The sequence below is a fragment of the Dermacentor andersoni genome, chromosome 6, assembly GCF_023375885.2.
Source record: "Dermacentor andersoni chromosome 6, qqDerAnde1_hic_scaffold, whole genome shotgun sequence".
Lineage (NCBI taxonomy): Eukaryota > Metazoa > Arthropoda > Arachnida > Ixodida > Ixodidae > Dermacentor > Dermacentor andersoni.
In genome coordinates, this window is record NC_092819.1 from 62,490,083 (window position 1) to 62,505,946 (window position 15,864).

Genomic DNA, 15,864 nt, shown 5'->3' on the forward strand with positions numbered 1-15,864 from the left:
GTTATTTGAGTGTATAAGGACTGAGCTATCGGGCAGGCTGTGGTCTTATTTATATGCGCCCTATTTCAAATTATGAAAGACAGAACGCTTTTCTGCAATATGACGATCAGATTCTCAATGATCCAGAGATTAAGGAGGCTGATCGGCGAGTACTGTTTTGTGATATAGTTAGTCACAAGTTTGTTCTCATTGATAAAGAGTTATCATTACTTCTCATCATTCCTGCGCCCACCGCGTAGGAGCTGCCCTCTAGAGCTGTGCATGGGCCGCAATTCTGAGCCCGCGCCCGGGCCGGGCCCTACACTACCACAGGCGGCCCGGTCCGGCCCGACGCTAAAGAAGCCTGAGTTCGCCCGGCGTGGCCCGGCTCGGCCTTTGGCCGGGTTAAGGCCCGGCACGGGCCCGCTCCGACCTGCAATAAGGCGACGACGACACAAAAAGAAACAATGTCAGGAAAATCAGTTTATTTAAATGACCTTATAATGTTGAACTCTTGCATTCCATATGACAAAATCGTGAATATATACAGATGCAGCGCGCGCACTGAATTGTTATTCTAAGCTATTGTGCAAAAACAACAAGTTGTCCATTGATGAAGGGTTAAGGCAAGTGCGGCGCTCCTGCATTATGAATCCGGCAGCCCTGAAGTTTCGTTCACTGTTTGAACTGGTGGCCTGAATGGCTAATAGCCTCTTAGCAAGAAGAGCAAGTTTTGGGTACGTGGCTTCCTTGGCCCGGGCCGGGCCCGGGCCCGGCCCAAGCCCGAGTAACAGAATCTCCATATGGCCCGAGCCCGACCCGCGGGCCGGGCCGGGCCGGGTCCGGGCTTTTGGGCCGGCCCGGGTCCGGGCTTTTGGGCCGGCCCGAGCCCGTGCACAGCTCTACTGCCCTCTTCCTCCTCCGACGTTTATTTTCCGAAAGGACGCTTCGCCGCATGGCATTTTCGAAACCTGTTTTTGCATCGTTCGAATTTCGCGCCGGGTGCTTTCCCAAGCGCGTCTGCGGCAGCCTCGGCGAGATGGCGCCAGCGTCTGCGACTCTTCGAGTATCACGCTCGGTGCTTTCCTTGCGCAAGTAGCTTTTGCCACTGAGCGCAGCATATTGCAATAGCCTCGTTCAAGCGGCTATTTCACTTATAAGAAAAGCGCGTAACCGTGAAAAATGACAAAAACGGAGTAATTCACGGAGAATTCGTGGAAGAGCCTCTACATAATACTTCATTTGCACTTGGCATTTACAAATTCTTAATGAGTTTCACCACACTGCATTGGAGGTGTGCGGGGCGGTGTAGACTAACTTCCGTGCCTTTCTTGGGTATATAAGCGCAACTTCATTCCTTCGATCGATGGTAGTGGGAATATGAGTGCAAATTTCTGTAATCTTGTAGTATTACAGTTGTGTTGTCAAACAACTTTGGTAGCATTTAAAGAAAATTCTTAACTTATGTCAATAGCACGAGAGCAAGAAAAAAAAAAGAGAGAGAGAGAGAGAGACATTGCTTATGCGCGTTAATACATCTTTAGCTTGTCGCGTTTGCATATAATGTTGCGTACAGGTCCTTTTCTTTCTTTCTTTTTTCAATTGCGGGCAGAGGTACTTCGAAAATTGCGGGGAAACAGTTATTTATTGTACATGGAAGGCAGCACTTTGTGTAGAAGGTTTGTGTAAAAAGAAAGAAATTGAAATGGTTGTTTGTTATGCTTGTGTTCGAAATGTCCCTATAATGTCACAGGGCTGAAGCTGCGGTTCAGAATTCCCTATACGACTCTGTCTTTTCTTTAAGATACTTTAATTTACCCACCGCAGTGTATCATGCAATATCTATGGCTTTGTATTGCTGACTAAAAAGACGCGGGTTTGAATCGCAGTCACGGCGGCCACATTGTGCGGAGGTGGGATTTAAAAAAAAATGCTCGAGTACCGAGTACAGGCTGGACGTTATACAGCGAGGGCAGTAAAGGACGAATCCGGTAGCCGCCGCTTCGGGCATTTTTCTAAGAGCCACTGCCTGGCTGTGGTACGTTGGACCCCACAAGTTAAAGAAAAATCTCTCTCTCCTTGAAGGTTTTGACAGCCGCCTGGGAATCGTCGAGGAACTCGCCACATCCGAGAAGGAGTACAACGCGGACCTCAGCGGTGTCTTCAACTTGTACGCCAAACCCCTCAAGTAAGACCCAACACCAGGCAGTTTGATGGTCATATACGTATGTCCTGTAAGAAGCGCAGCCTGCGGCGACTCTGAGAACAATTGCTTTTCTTTTTTGGCAAAACACAAATGACTACAGTAACTTAAATATGAGATAGAAGACAATTGCGCCCTAGTTGGCGTGAAAGACTTAACCGAACTGCACCAGTGTACCCCAGTGCATGTAGGTCGCCTGCATGGAGGCGGGGTACATCATCATGGTTAAGACTCTAGATCCACAGTTTTTTCATTCATTTGGGCCTTTTTAAAATGCCTGGCGTTGAAAGTTGACGCGGCGCAGTGCGGCGAAGGCTAAATACACAGTGTGTGTATTTAGCCTTCGCAGTTACAACTCATTTTCACCCCTTTCCTCTAAGTATATATATAATGTACTGTTACTCTTAATTTTGCCTGCAGTTAGTGCGACAGGAGTTCTTGCTAGTACTGAAAGGAATTCCAGAGCTGTGATTGCGAGGGCATAACGGACTTTTAAATAAATATAAGCAACCATGAAATCAAGAATATAGGAACGAATCGTTGAATGGAAGTAATCGATTCAAGCACTTGGCAGACCACTAATACGAGAATAAGCTTTAAAAAGAAATGAACTAAAATCATAATAGAGCTAGCGTGGTAGGAACATCGTCCCTAACAGCGAAGTTGAAGGTCTCATTAGAAAGCTCCCTGTGGCTAAAGCATACTGGTTAGAAAGAAAAAGGCTCACCGGACATAGCACGCACGTTGAGGCCTCTCTGTGAAAGGTAAGAGAACACTATAGCTGCGGGCCAACTCCAATTTCCCTATTGAAATGCATGTAAGGAGTAGAATGCCTTTATGGAACAACTGCTCCACCGAGTAGTACGAAAATTGTTGCATTTGATAAAGAGCTTTAAGTTCTAGCGGCTGCAGTAAGCTGAATATTTATCCATTCACCTCTTCTATATTTTACTGTTCTTTTCGCTTGCATTCCCTTTGCGTAAGTACGTGTTTATTAAATAGCTTGATTTGAGTGAATAAAAAGAATTAGAAGAAGCACCAAATTTGTATACTTGAACTACAATTCTATTTGCTCCATACTTCGCAATTGTTCTTGCAGTGCGTAATTTATGTCACCGCTTATGAGAGACATCACATTAGCCTTGACCTACGGGACAGCTTTCTGTATGTTTACATGCAATGCACCCATTATTTCACTGTTATCAATAAACTTCAACATCAAGGAACACTAAGACCTTTTGGACATTCATTGCCATCACAGAAGTGACACAAATAGGATAGCGTCAGTCCAAATCCGTGTGAATAAAAATTGAGTGAAACTGACCTGCACCTTAATGTTGCCAAATATGCCTCAAATTGCCGCTTCAAATGCAGTTAGCTGCGCCCAAAAAGGCGAGCTTGTTTAAATTGAGATGACGAGAAAACTGAAGTCTTCGCAAATTTCTCCCAAGCAGTCAGTTGTCTGAAAGTCGCAGTACACAGTGAAAGATGCTGAAGGCGACAGAGCAGGCAGTACCTCAAAGGCCTCAAAGTCTGCCTCAAAGGCCGCTACCGATATCACGTTAATAGCGTGTTTTGGCAACATACTGCATTGACGATCGATACATGAGTTGAACGTACGAAATTCTGCCTCATACTTTATTCACGTTTATCGATGACAAAACGATGAATCCGTGTATACTTTTGCCGCTAAAAAAAGAAACTTCATTATTTTGTGCGCGTGTCCTGAGTTGAGTGTTGTGCTTCAGAGGGTCAAGCGTGGTACGAAAAACACGTTTCCGCTTTCCAGGAGACTGATTTCCATGCACGAGGACGAGTACAAGGCGCTCTTCGACTGGGTTGAACCAATTCTCTCAATAAGCAGCCTCATGACCATGAAGGTAACGTGAGAGCACGAGATGTTTCCCTCTCTGCCTCTCTCTCTCTCTCACAGACACATACACGTGCTCTTTCTGCGTTACAGTGAAGTCTACTGTTTGACATAAGGCTCGCAGTATTGCCGCACCTACTGATCTATCAATAGGTCTACTCGGTTTTTTTTTTCTCGAATTTTTAGTGATTCAGTGATAAAGCTTCGGAATCTACTATTATTGGCTTTCAGAGAAACAATAGTTAAATGTACTGCTTGTTCAAAATGTTCAATTTCTGTTACAACTTTCTGCTGCTGTTATTTCAATAGATAACTGCTAAAGCATGATCAACATTTATGTAATGCGCACAAGCAACGAGCAATACCTACTGTTCTTTATTTTTAGGCTTAAGCAGAGTCCCAAACACACTGAACACTTCAGATTTCAGGGTATCACATGTCATATGTGCCCCCTGCGAAATGCGAAACTGATGGTTTGAAGGTTCGAATAGGCATATTTTCAGTAGTTATGGTGCTGAAGATTAGCTGTATACCACGCCAAGAATCTCGCCTGTAATTGTACTGTGTTACTGCTTCGCAGCTGGCATAATTTAGAACTGACAATAAGCACTGGATTCACGCAAGCAAGAAGTTTGCTTAAGACACCTCTTTTCCCAATACGAAGGACCAAGTAATTTGTGCTGACTTTTCGAGCAAAAAATATATTTCTTTATGGCCTGTGGCAACACTGCGCGAGGATATCGCGCACCCATAAGCATTCACATTTGCATTTGCCATAGCCCCGCTGAGCTCGATGTCGTAGGTTCGATTCCGACCGCGGCGGCCGCATTTCGATGGGTCGAAATGCGCGAACGCTCGTGCAAGTCTAAATTTAGGTGCACGCAAAAGAGCCACAGGTGGTCAAACTTATTTCCCCGCTGCGGCATACCTCATAATCAAATCGTGGTACTGCCACCAAAAAACTTCAGAATTCAATTTTTAGCTAAAATGTGTATTTCAGCGGTAACAACAAAACTGATGACAGTCGGGAGTGCCGCCTCGGTCGTCTTCAACGTTTATAACTTTCTGATTGTCGCACTTTAGCGGCATGTATGTATTTCAGCAAGTGTGTACAACTCGGCCGAAAATTATTCGGATATGCCGTTTGTGTCGTTGACAATGTTTGTAACTTTCTGTGTGTTTCACTTTAACAGCACGTATGTATTTCAGCGAGTATATAGCATCTTGCCCGAAAATTAGTCGGATGTGCCGTCTATGTCATTGTCGATGTTTGTAACTGTATATGTGTGTGTCCATTTGGTAAAAAAAATGTCTTTTTATGACAGCTTATCGCTGTAATCGCTCCTAGCAGGTGCCACAACATGTAATCTAGGAATGAGGCTAAATTCTCTTAAGTATAACGTAGACCGTAATTCCCTTATGTAGCCTTTTAGTTTCCTCAATTCGGAGAAGGCATGTTTGGGCGAATGCTGCCTCGGATCACTGACGTGATCTAAGGCTTTCATCGGGAGGGCAAAATTTCACGTTACACATATTTTGTGATTTATCTGCCCCGAGTGCTTGATCCTAATCAATCTGTTAAATTTACTTGCTGCAATTAACTCTTGGCTCCACCGTTCCAGCTCCACGCCGCCTTGGAACATTGGGACTCGCAGCACACAAAGATCGGTGAGTACTTGCACTATTACGCGTTATAGCTAATCGGTTTAACACTCTCCGAAGAACGTCGCGTTCTATGTCATAGCGGTTACAAAACTACAACACGCGCGCCATCGTCTCTTCACAGTTGTACAAGTCACAGATCGGTGTGTCGGACATTCCAATAAGGAATGAGTAGGCTTTAGTAAAATCCACCCCTAACCAGAGGCGGCACACCAAAGTTGCATCACAGCGGGAGAAGTTCGATGCAGCTTCAATGTAGGATCCAGCCGGTGGAGACGACCGTTCCTGAAACTCGGGGTGTTCCACGAAGTTTCAGTCTTGGTTTCAGCAACTCAACGAAGGTTCCTTACAGCGTCTGTCCTAGATAGGGGTATAGGAACTGTGAGTGTTTCTTTATGGGCTGACTGGGCGGCATCATCATCAAGGTCATTTCCGACGATGCCACAGTGCCCTGTAAGCCATTAGAAGATTGTGTCATGTCCGTTTGTGGGTGCTTGATCGAGAACCTCTCTTGTCTCAAACAACAGTTGTTAATGGGTCTTGCGTCGTAAGGCTGACTTCAGACTCTGAAGGGCTGCCTTGGAGTCCCAAAAAACTACAAAAAGCATGTAGGGTAGCAAACCGGACGTGCGTATGGTTGACCTCCCTACCTTTGCTTCCTTCATTTCCTCCTCTTCCTACGCGTTATAGCTATTTGCTCAAGACGCTGCGCGATCTGTTCAGGGTAAGTAAAGCACGCAAACGTTTCGCGCACATCCACAATTGCACCCACAATGTTTATCCTAACCTCAGACGCAAATGAGTATTTATTGCGCTCGTGTCACGTCTCCGAAAGTGTTCCGATTTATTGCTGTTCTGCCCTGAGCCTTCTTTTTTACCTGTTGGGGCATTTTGCCGACAACCATCCGAAGATGTTACGCGACAGAATCATTTTTATCATCAGCCTATCTTTATGTTCACCGCAGGACGAAGCAGGCGATCTCCGATTACTCCTGTCTTGCGCTAGACGATTCAAACTTGCGCCTGCAAATTTCCTAATTTCATCACCTCACCTCGTTTTCTGCTGTCCTCGGCTGCGGTTTCCTTCCCTTAGTACCCATTCTGTAACTCTAATGGTACACCGGTTACCTGCCCTACGCATTACATGGTTTGCCCGGCTCTTTCTTTTTCTTCTTTTTTAAATGTCAACTAGAACACTGGCTATCCTCACTTGCTCTCTGATCCACACCACTCTCTTTCTGTCTTTTAACGTTACGCCCAACATTTTTGCGCCATCCTTAACTCGTTCTCGAGCGTCTTTGTTAACCTGCAAGTTCCTGCCCCTATGTTAGCACCGGTAGAATGCAATGCATGATTGTACACTGTGGTAAGCTCCCAGTTGGGATTTTGTAATGCCTGCCGTATGCACTCCAACCTATTTCTGTTCTGTAAATTTCCTTCTCATGATCACAGTTGACCCCTGTGAGTAATTGACGTAAGTAAACGTACTCCTGCGCAGTCTCTAGAGGCTGACTGGCGGTCATGAGTTCTTGTTCCTTTGCCAGGCTACTGAACATTACCTTTGTCTTCCGCCATAGCAATCTTCAGCCCTACCCTTACACTTTCTCTGTTACAGTCCTCAATCACTTGTAATTCGCCCCCAGTGTCGCTAAACAGAACAATGTCATCTGCATCTGCATCTGCTAACTGAAGGTTCCTGATATGTTTGCCGTTGAACCTCACGCGATAGAACAAAATATAACAAATGTAGGGTGTATACCAACCGAGAATACCGGGAGAACGGGAAATTCCCAGGGATTTTGAGTATTCTGTATATACTCAAGGAAAACTCAAGGAATTTGTGCTTCTATCAGGGAAAATCAGCTGTAAGTTTATTGAAAGGGAACGAAAGTCGTGGTAGTGCCGGCGCGAATAACACGAGAGGAATCGCAACGAATCGTCTTTGACGCCGTGTGGTCGGCTGGAGGAGTTGCCAGTGTACAGTCAACGGCCGACTGTCTGTATGCCCGATAATTCGGATCGCTTCGCGGCACCACCACATGCCCACAGAGTCAGCGTATAAGAACGTCTCTGAAAACATATCTGAAATTTCGGACGCAAGAACCGTTCGCCGTCCGATTTTCCAGACTTTTTGCCGTGACCACAGGTCCGAAACGGCATTAATTGAAGCCACCACCGCTGCCGTTTTGATTACCTCGCCCCCTTGAACCAGCGCTCTCGCACGCAGATGTGCTTACATTCTAGCCACCACTGCGGCAACGCTAAGCCTAGCTGCTTCGACGTTCGTTATTAAGCTTCTAACCACTGGGCGCAGTGTTTTTCATTGAAAGAATTCGCCGCTGTCAGCAATAGCACCGACTCCGCTTTCGTCGTCCTCGCGATTGGCTTCAACGTTTGAAAAGCACGGAGCGTTCCCGAAAGTTAGCTTCGCCTCTATACTTGATTGTTACGGGGCGAAGCATAAGCGTGGGAAAGGGCAATTGTCACGGGACGCAGTATGTATTCCTTAATTATACACACGTGCACCCGCCATCTCCTGCCACAGTACGAGCACCAATATACCTAATAAGTGTAGGCAGGCCTTCGGAACTGTTTCGGATGTGCCTGTGGCGACTTCAGCTCTTAAGGACAGTAAACTACATGCATCATTTTTTTCGAACTGCTCGATTTTTCGAACGTTTTCACGGACCCTGAGGGGTCCGAAAAGTTGGACATTGACTGTACAACTGACCAAGGGGATGCTTCAAGGGGTCTGTGGGGCGAACGCGTGGCGGAAGGAGGACGAGAACACAAAGAACCTACGCACTGAGGAATGATCAGGAAAGGAAGCGTGCCGCCGCTTCTTTGAAGAAGCTTGAGCTCAAAAAACGAAGTATTGGCTGACGCCGAAATGAAGGTGTCCCTCATCCAAACTAAAACAAACTCTAGAGCAGTGAAACACAACACTGAAGTGTTGTGCGCGGGCTGAGAGTAGGTCAGGACAGCTGAGGTTGCCTTACCAGCTATTGCGGGAGAATCTCACTTGTGGCAAAGTTCGGGCCTAATACCAATGAGCTTGCCATCAGCTGATGAAAATAGCTCATATTCGAAAATATTTGCTTCTGTATGCATCTCCTTTTTATTTGTATTTGAGAATGTTCGACTCAATTTGCAATGGCTTTTACGACTTTTTTCGAAGATTTTTTATTCGCTGTGAATTTATTAGCCCCTCCCTTATGTTTTCTTTTGGAATAAAATAAACGGTACTCCTTTCTATTCAAACTGGAATAAGTCGTTTTTTTTTATTTTTTAAACATGATTGCTAGATTGTGACAACATCGGGCGACATGGTGTCAGCCCGTCTTGACATAAACCAAAGTTCTGGGTCACTCGGGGAATTATATAAAGGTACTGAGGGAAAACCTGGAAAACTCAGGGAATTTAGAAATGTCAACTTCGTAGACACTCCGGAAATATGAGTGTACAGGAGCTCAAAAAAAAAAAAAAAAGAAAGCACAACTTAAGGTTATTGCCACTTTCGTTAATGAAACACTACGCTCTGCCGAACAGATATTCTGATCCAGTGCGGCTGTGACAGTGATGTCACGTACCGCACAAGAGTGACAGACTGTAACCAACGATGTGTGTGCCGTGTTATGTGCCCTCTATCTCTTCTCCCCATCTTTCATCCCCCCATCCCGCTCCCATGTGTAGGGTAGCAAACCGGTTAGGCAAAATTGGTTAACCTCCCTGCCTTCCTTCTCCACTTTTTCCTTCCTTCCTTCCTTCCTGATCCAGTGTGACACTTTCTCACCAAGTTTTCATTTTCATTTTTTTTTAATTTTTTGTATTGCTGAGGACGGGAAATGCAGATGTATCAAAGTACGTTGACTTTCTGCAGTTGCTACTTGGTCCAAACGGTTATCTCTTGCTTAGGCATGCTCTCGCTTAGGTTCTCTCTTGCTTAGGTTTCTTTGGTGACGCTGAATACGATTTTGCTTATCCTTTTGTTTATATTTATTTATTTTTTCCGCTCGGCCCACAAGTTAGGCACATGAAAAGAAATTGAAGGAAAGAAATAGACGCATGAATACAAAGATGAGAAAGCGTCCGGAAACCTATCCTAGCACTTCCAGTCTCAATGAATTTCAGTCCATCGCCTTAACCGCTCAACTACGACTGCTTTTCTTTTTTTTTTTTTTTTAGCACGAAAGTGTTTTATTCCGGGATCCACCGTCACCTTCCTGTAACGGATGTCACGTCGGCGCGAATGCGTCGAAGAGTCTCTCCCTTGACATTAGCAGGGATGACAGGGATATTCTCTCCCTTGACCTTGACAGGGATGGCGCCGACATCTAGGAGCGGTGAAGCGAAGTACTGCACCATGACACTAACGAATGCCGAGAGTGAGCGTTTCGGTAGTCTCAGCGCAGCGGAGGCTCCAATGCGGTGTGGCCTGGTGTAGGCCTTCTGCTGAGGTGACGACGCAGTTTCCACACATGGTTGGTCCTTCGCGTCCGTTTAGCCTGTGACCCCTCGTCGCCCACAGAGTACAGCAATTCAACATGCATCAGCAGTGCCTACACGCCGCCTACTGCTCCGCTTGCGATGGCACCAACGAAAAAAAAAAAAATACTGCTGTGCTAAGCGGTGCAGAAAGGCAACGACGTCGACGAGCGAATGTCTCTTTGGTCCGGCGGGAGATACGCCAGCGTGAAGCAAAACACTTTCACGGCGCCGCCGGCGAACTCTGCCCCTTACATTCCTGAAGCTGAACACGTCGCAATTCAACTAGTTGCCCTAGGCACTACGGAGCCGGACCAAAATGTTCGCACCTTCGCCGAAGCGACTCGGCAGCAGGACGCCACTCGCCAACAGGACGCCGCGCGCCAAGCAAACCTGCAACGTGGTCGCCAACACTCAAATCGTGCGGCTTTCGCTGCAGCGGACCGTGAGTTCACGAAGCAAACATGCGACAGCTTCTGTGAAGACATGTTTCACTTTCGCGTTCTACCGATTCCTGTGAAAAAGGAATCGCCCATATATTTCTTTCTTTTTTGCATGGAAATGTCAGTAAGGTCGAGCGAACATTCATTACAATAAATTTAGAGAAAGACTAAAAACAAACGCGCACATGCTACACAGCCCAGTGAAAGTGAAAATCGGGCAAAAGAAACACGAGCGTACAGAAGCTTCAGCCACAAATGCTTTCTTTCTTTAGCACATGGAAAACAACATTCAAATATGTTACAGAGAGTAGTAATTACTAAACGCTTAAAATTCAAGTAAAGACACACATCCGTCCGACAAGTGCACCCAGTCCGGTGAAAGTTCTTGTGTAGTATATATAATTTTTGCATAAGCTGCACTTCCACGAAAAAAAAAATTATTGTACATCGCGGGCTTTCGGCAGACTAAGGTATAAATCTCCAGAAACTGTATATACACAGCTGTATAAACATGGTATAGGGAGCAGCATTCACATACAACAAAAGCCTAATTGAGTACCTTTTTAATTAAACATCCTTTCTAAACGTCCGTTGTATAATGTCCAAAAAAAAAAATGCAGCATCTCTACAGTCGGTGTAACAGTGATCTCGGCTCGTGGACAGTTTTGTGACCACTGCACAAAGCAGCGTTTCGAATTCAACTAGTTATTTACGGAAAGTGCTCCCAAGTGCGGCTGTGTTTCGGTGCGCCTTCTGACGTCTATTCAAATGCAGGCGTGGCCGTAAACAAAAGAAAGGAGGGAAAACTTCTGCGCAGTCGACAGGATTCGAACCTGTGCGGGGAGACCCCAATGGATTTCTAGTCCATCGCCTTAACCACTCGGCCACGACTGCAGCTGTGTTTCGGTGCGCCTTCTGACGTCTATTCAAATGCAGGCGTGCCCGTAAACAAAAGAAAGAAGGAAAAAAATTCTGCGCAGTCCACAGGATTCGAACCTGGGCGGGGAGACCCCAATAGATTTCTAGTCCATCGCCTTAACCACTCGGCCACGACGTTTATTTTTCTTCATTACCTTCTTGGTACATGACAATGAAAGACATACAAAACACTAATATCGCTTTACAAGTAAAAGATGCGAGCGGTGCACTGGCCAGCTCACACCAAAGGATTAAAAGCGTTTCAGTTTGGCGAGGTCATCCATTAATGGGAGCCATTCCGGCTGTTCTTTTTGAGCCTTAAACACATCTCTTACATAAGACACATTTTCAATGAAATACTCTCGTACAGGGAGGATAGTTTCATCTGCATGCCTAAACGCCATTCGATTTTTCCACATACTGTGTAAGCTGATAAGCATAAACATGTACCACGGCACTTCGTCACCGCTATCTACCGATAGAAATCTTATGCCGTAAGGTGATATTGGAAGCTCCTTTTTTAAAGTTAGTTGCAAAACGTCCCAGTGAAATACAGCGTCTGTGCAGTGAAGGAACATGTGATCTATAGTCTCCGGTTTTCTACAGATTAGACAGTTTGTGGACCATGGGCAAATATTCCTTTCTCTTGTAGCCATGGTTTCACGGGCAGTGTGCCAGTGTGCAGCTGAAAGAAGAATGATTTCATTGAGGGCCGCACCGACATCTTTTTCACTCTCTTCAGTACATTCCCTTCAGAGCCAACACAGTATATGGAACGGTACAAAGGTATAGGCAACATAGTATCAATAAGGTCTTTATAAAGTTGTTTCCTTCTAACATCAGCAAGATACTGTGCAGAAAAGCGAACTTTCAAACACTGAAAAGCGCGCACAACCTCCCAAAGAAAGCCGCGCACCCGTACGCGTTTCACAGGGCTGGATGATACAACATATTCAGGCAGTGCCTCTTTCAACCAAATTTGCATTACCGTACGCAGGAAAGCATCTTTTTGGTCTCGGAGGAACATAAATCTTGACACAAGTTGCCTAAGAAACAAATGAGCCAAACCTAGGCCACCCTTTCCAACGGACAGAAATAGATTTGTGCGACTTGTCCACTCCCAACTCGACCCCCAAATGAACACTGCGAAAACTCGGTGCAATCTCTGGACGCTGGTCCGTGACATACACAGTGCCTGCAGCACATACCATACCTTGGCCACCAAAAAGAGGTTACATACTGTGGCCCGAGCAAAAATTGAAAGATCGCGGCCACCCCATTTGTGCGTACATTCGCGTGTGCGCTCATTTTCCACTTCCCAATATTTTGCAGGTTCTTGATATTGGTCTAGTGGCACTCCCAAGTATTTGACAGGTGACGTTGCCCACTGAACGCTTTCAAACATTTCAGGCGCATAATCCCATTTTCCGTGCCAGAAACCAAAACACTTTTCCCAGTTTATCACACTTCCGGAGGCTTTGCAAAACCTAGCCGCGTCCTTCGCCACTTCAGTTCGCAAAATATGGCGATATCATCCGCATACGCAAGTACTTCCACTCGGCCACGACTGCAGCTGTGTTTCGGTGCGCCTTCTGATGTTTATTCAAATGCAGGCGTGCCCGTAAACAAAAGAAAGAAGGAAAAAAAATTCTGCGCAGTCGACAGGATTCGAACCTGTGCGGGGAGACCCCAATGGATTTCTAGTCCATCGCCTTAACCACTCGGCCACGACTGCAGCTGTGTTTCGGTGCGCCTTCTGATGTTTATTCAAATTCAGGCGTGCCCGTAAACAAAAGAAAGGGAAAAATTTCTGCGCAGTCGACAGGATTCGAACCTGTGCGGGGAGACCCCAATGGATTTCTAGTCTTAACCACTCGGCCACGACTGCAGCTCTCCGCTACTTGCCTCGTGCCGATGTCACCGTCGTACACCAACCACATCCCGTTTTTGTTCCGTGCTTAGTATTTTAATTCCCCTGTGGGCAGTCCTTCGGTGTCGCTAAAGGCGACTTAAATGGCGCTGCACGCATTAGCGCTGCAAACTCGACGAAGGAGGTGACAAAGAAAGATATTAAGGAGGTTCTGAAGCAACAGCAGACAACGCACGTCTGTGGACGAACTTAATTTTGCTTTACTTTTTTTGCCGCTGCCGTCGCGCGCAAGCGGAGAGCGGGTTTCCCGTGCTCCGATAAGAAACCTGCTGACCCGCAGGCCTTGTTCGCTCGCCTGGAAACACGAACCGCCGGCAGTTCGTTTTTAGTTCACCCAGAACACGAACCGGCGCAGCCTGGCGGCAAAGAGGAAGCGTTAAATCTCGCCTTTTACTTCGTCGGCGCTTCCTCTAGCCGTAACTATTTAATCACTCATCCTGCCTAGTTTACCCCTTTGCCTTCTAAGCAGCTGTTCGCATCCTAGCTTAACGCGCGCGATTTCGCGACCAATATATTTCCCGAAATAGCAAAACATGGAATAAAGTAACCGAAGGTTGTGCCGTGCCTTTGTTCGTGAACACGCCATAGCCAGCGTTCTTGCGTAGACGGAGTGCACTTTGTCATCACCTCGCCGCAGGTTTTCGCAAAAGTATTTTTGTTTTTTGCTTTGCTTGTTTCTTTCTTTGTGTGAGCCCAGCATTTCGAGTCTATTTATATCGCCTCCGGTACGTACCTAAATAGAGGCGTCGACTCCGAAAGTATTCCAACATTTTTCTTTTTTCATTCCATGCTTGCCTGCCTGCTGTAAGCGTGAGCTTGTATAAGTTATGTCCTGGCCGGGAGTGCGTGCTAGTGCTTGACGTTATAATTATCGAAGGCTCGTTAGACTACTTTATTATCGCGGATGCGCCTGCCTACAGTTTCGACGGCATCTTTTGTAATTAACACGCCCCTTTGTTATTTACCATTAGGCCTATGTTATCTGCCTGTTCCCTTGCCAGACTGGCTTGGTTTGTGAATAGCTTGTACATCATGTACCGCGTAAATCTAGCGTGCGTTACAAGTAGGAGCTCGCAGCAACGCAGTATGATGTAGCCATTCACCCAAGAAAGTTTAAATTGATTGATTGAAGTGTTTGTCGTATTGTTATGGCCTCCAAACTGCCGCTTGACTATTACGGACGCCCAGTTCATCTATGTTCGTTATACTTTTATTTGATTATGTTAAATTAAGCCACGGGGTTTCACGTGCCAGAACCACGGTATGATTATGAGACAAGCCGTAGTCAGGGACTCCGGTATAATTTTGACCACGGGAGGTTCTTTAACGTGCGCCTAAATCTAAGCCCACGAGCGCCTTTCTTTCTTTTTTTTTTTCGTCCTTTTCTTATATATATATATTTTTTTCATTTCACACTCATCACACCCACCTGCGCCTTATAGCTCGAGCACAACGCCATATTCCGTAGGCAACCACTGCGGCTATACTTCTATCCGTAATGAGGCATCACGGTGTATAGTCTAGGAATTTCATTTGCTGTGGCGAATTTATCGTGTAATCTTTAACAACGTATGGCCCAGAGGTGACGTTCCAACTTTAAAAAGAAACAGTCCGGTAAAAGCTAGTAATAGGGTACATGCATGCATGGTAGCTGTATTTCACGTTACCAAATTGTGTTTACTGCTATTACAGACCACCAGGTATACGGATTAAAGTCATTAGTATGTGTGGATGTTGAGCTATAAAGCGTGAGAATGGGGTACTGTCAGCGGTCTCTCATTTCCAATGGCAAGACCAGAGAGAGATAAAGGTTGCATAAAAATGGTAAGACCACACAATCTTGTTGCATGAGATGTGTCAACTAGTGGTTTTCACCATGGAATATTAACGAATGTCGTTGACCATGCTAAATTAACAAATATGCGCGGCTGCATTTAAGCAAGCATCAGCAGTTGGCTTAACGTGTTGGTCAAAGCAGCGGCAAGCCTGGTTCCGAAGTTTTTCGAAGTGGCCTTCGCGTTGCACCGCCCGTCTGCAACAAAGTGAACATCGTACTCCAAGAAAATCCTTACACGTACTTTTTTTTTGCCTTTCGTTGCATTAATTATGCAACAGCTACTCTCACACGACATTAAAAAAAAATTGCGACGTTGGTGAAGTTGTAAAATATTTGAGCACCTTAATGAGAACTATGACCATCACACACCGGTCCGCAATTTTTTAATGCAATCCTTTTCGATAGAGCCAGCTCAACGGTTCCTTTTTTAGAACATTTCTGCTTGTCACTTCTATCGGAATATTAAAAACAGGAGTTAACCAAAACTAAAGCTTCCTGCCGAGAGCGTTGGTGTAATCGAAAAGTTGGGGCGCGCAT

At 45.7% G+C, this 15,864-nt stretch overlaps 1 protein-coding gene and 3 non-coding genes across 4 annotated transcripts in view; 1 reads left to right on the top strand and 3 right to left on the bottom strand.

The window, feature by feature from the left end:
• LOC126522754 (uncharacterized) overlaps nt 1–15,864 on the top strand; it is a 690,505-nt gene that overhangs the window by 144,469 nt on the left and 530,172 nt on the right. The window contains exons 3-5 of the mRNA XM_050171541.3: nt 2,065–2,167; nt 3,972–4,062; nt 5,675–5,720. Coding sequence (XP_050027498.1) covers nt 2,065–2,167; nt 3,972–4,062; nt 5,675–5,720 — 240 coding nt within the window. The remainder of the gene's footprint in view (nt 1–2,064; nt 2,168–3,971; nt 4,063–5,674; nt 5,721–15,864) is intronic.
• TRNAS-AGA (transfer RNA serine (anticodon AGA)) lies at nt 11,455–11,536 on the bottom strand. The gene has a single exon. It is a non-coding gene; the product is annotated as a tRNA-Ser (tRNA).
• On the bottom strand, nt 11,618–11,698 carry TRNAS-AGA (transfer RNA serine (anticodon AGA)). The gene has a single exon. It is a non-coding gene; the product is annotated as a tRNA-Ser (tRNA).
• On the bottom strand, nt 13,214–13,295 carry TRNAS-AGA (transfer RNA serine (anticodon AGA)). The gene has a single exon. It is a non-coding gene; the product is annotated as a tRNA-Ser (tRNA).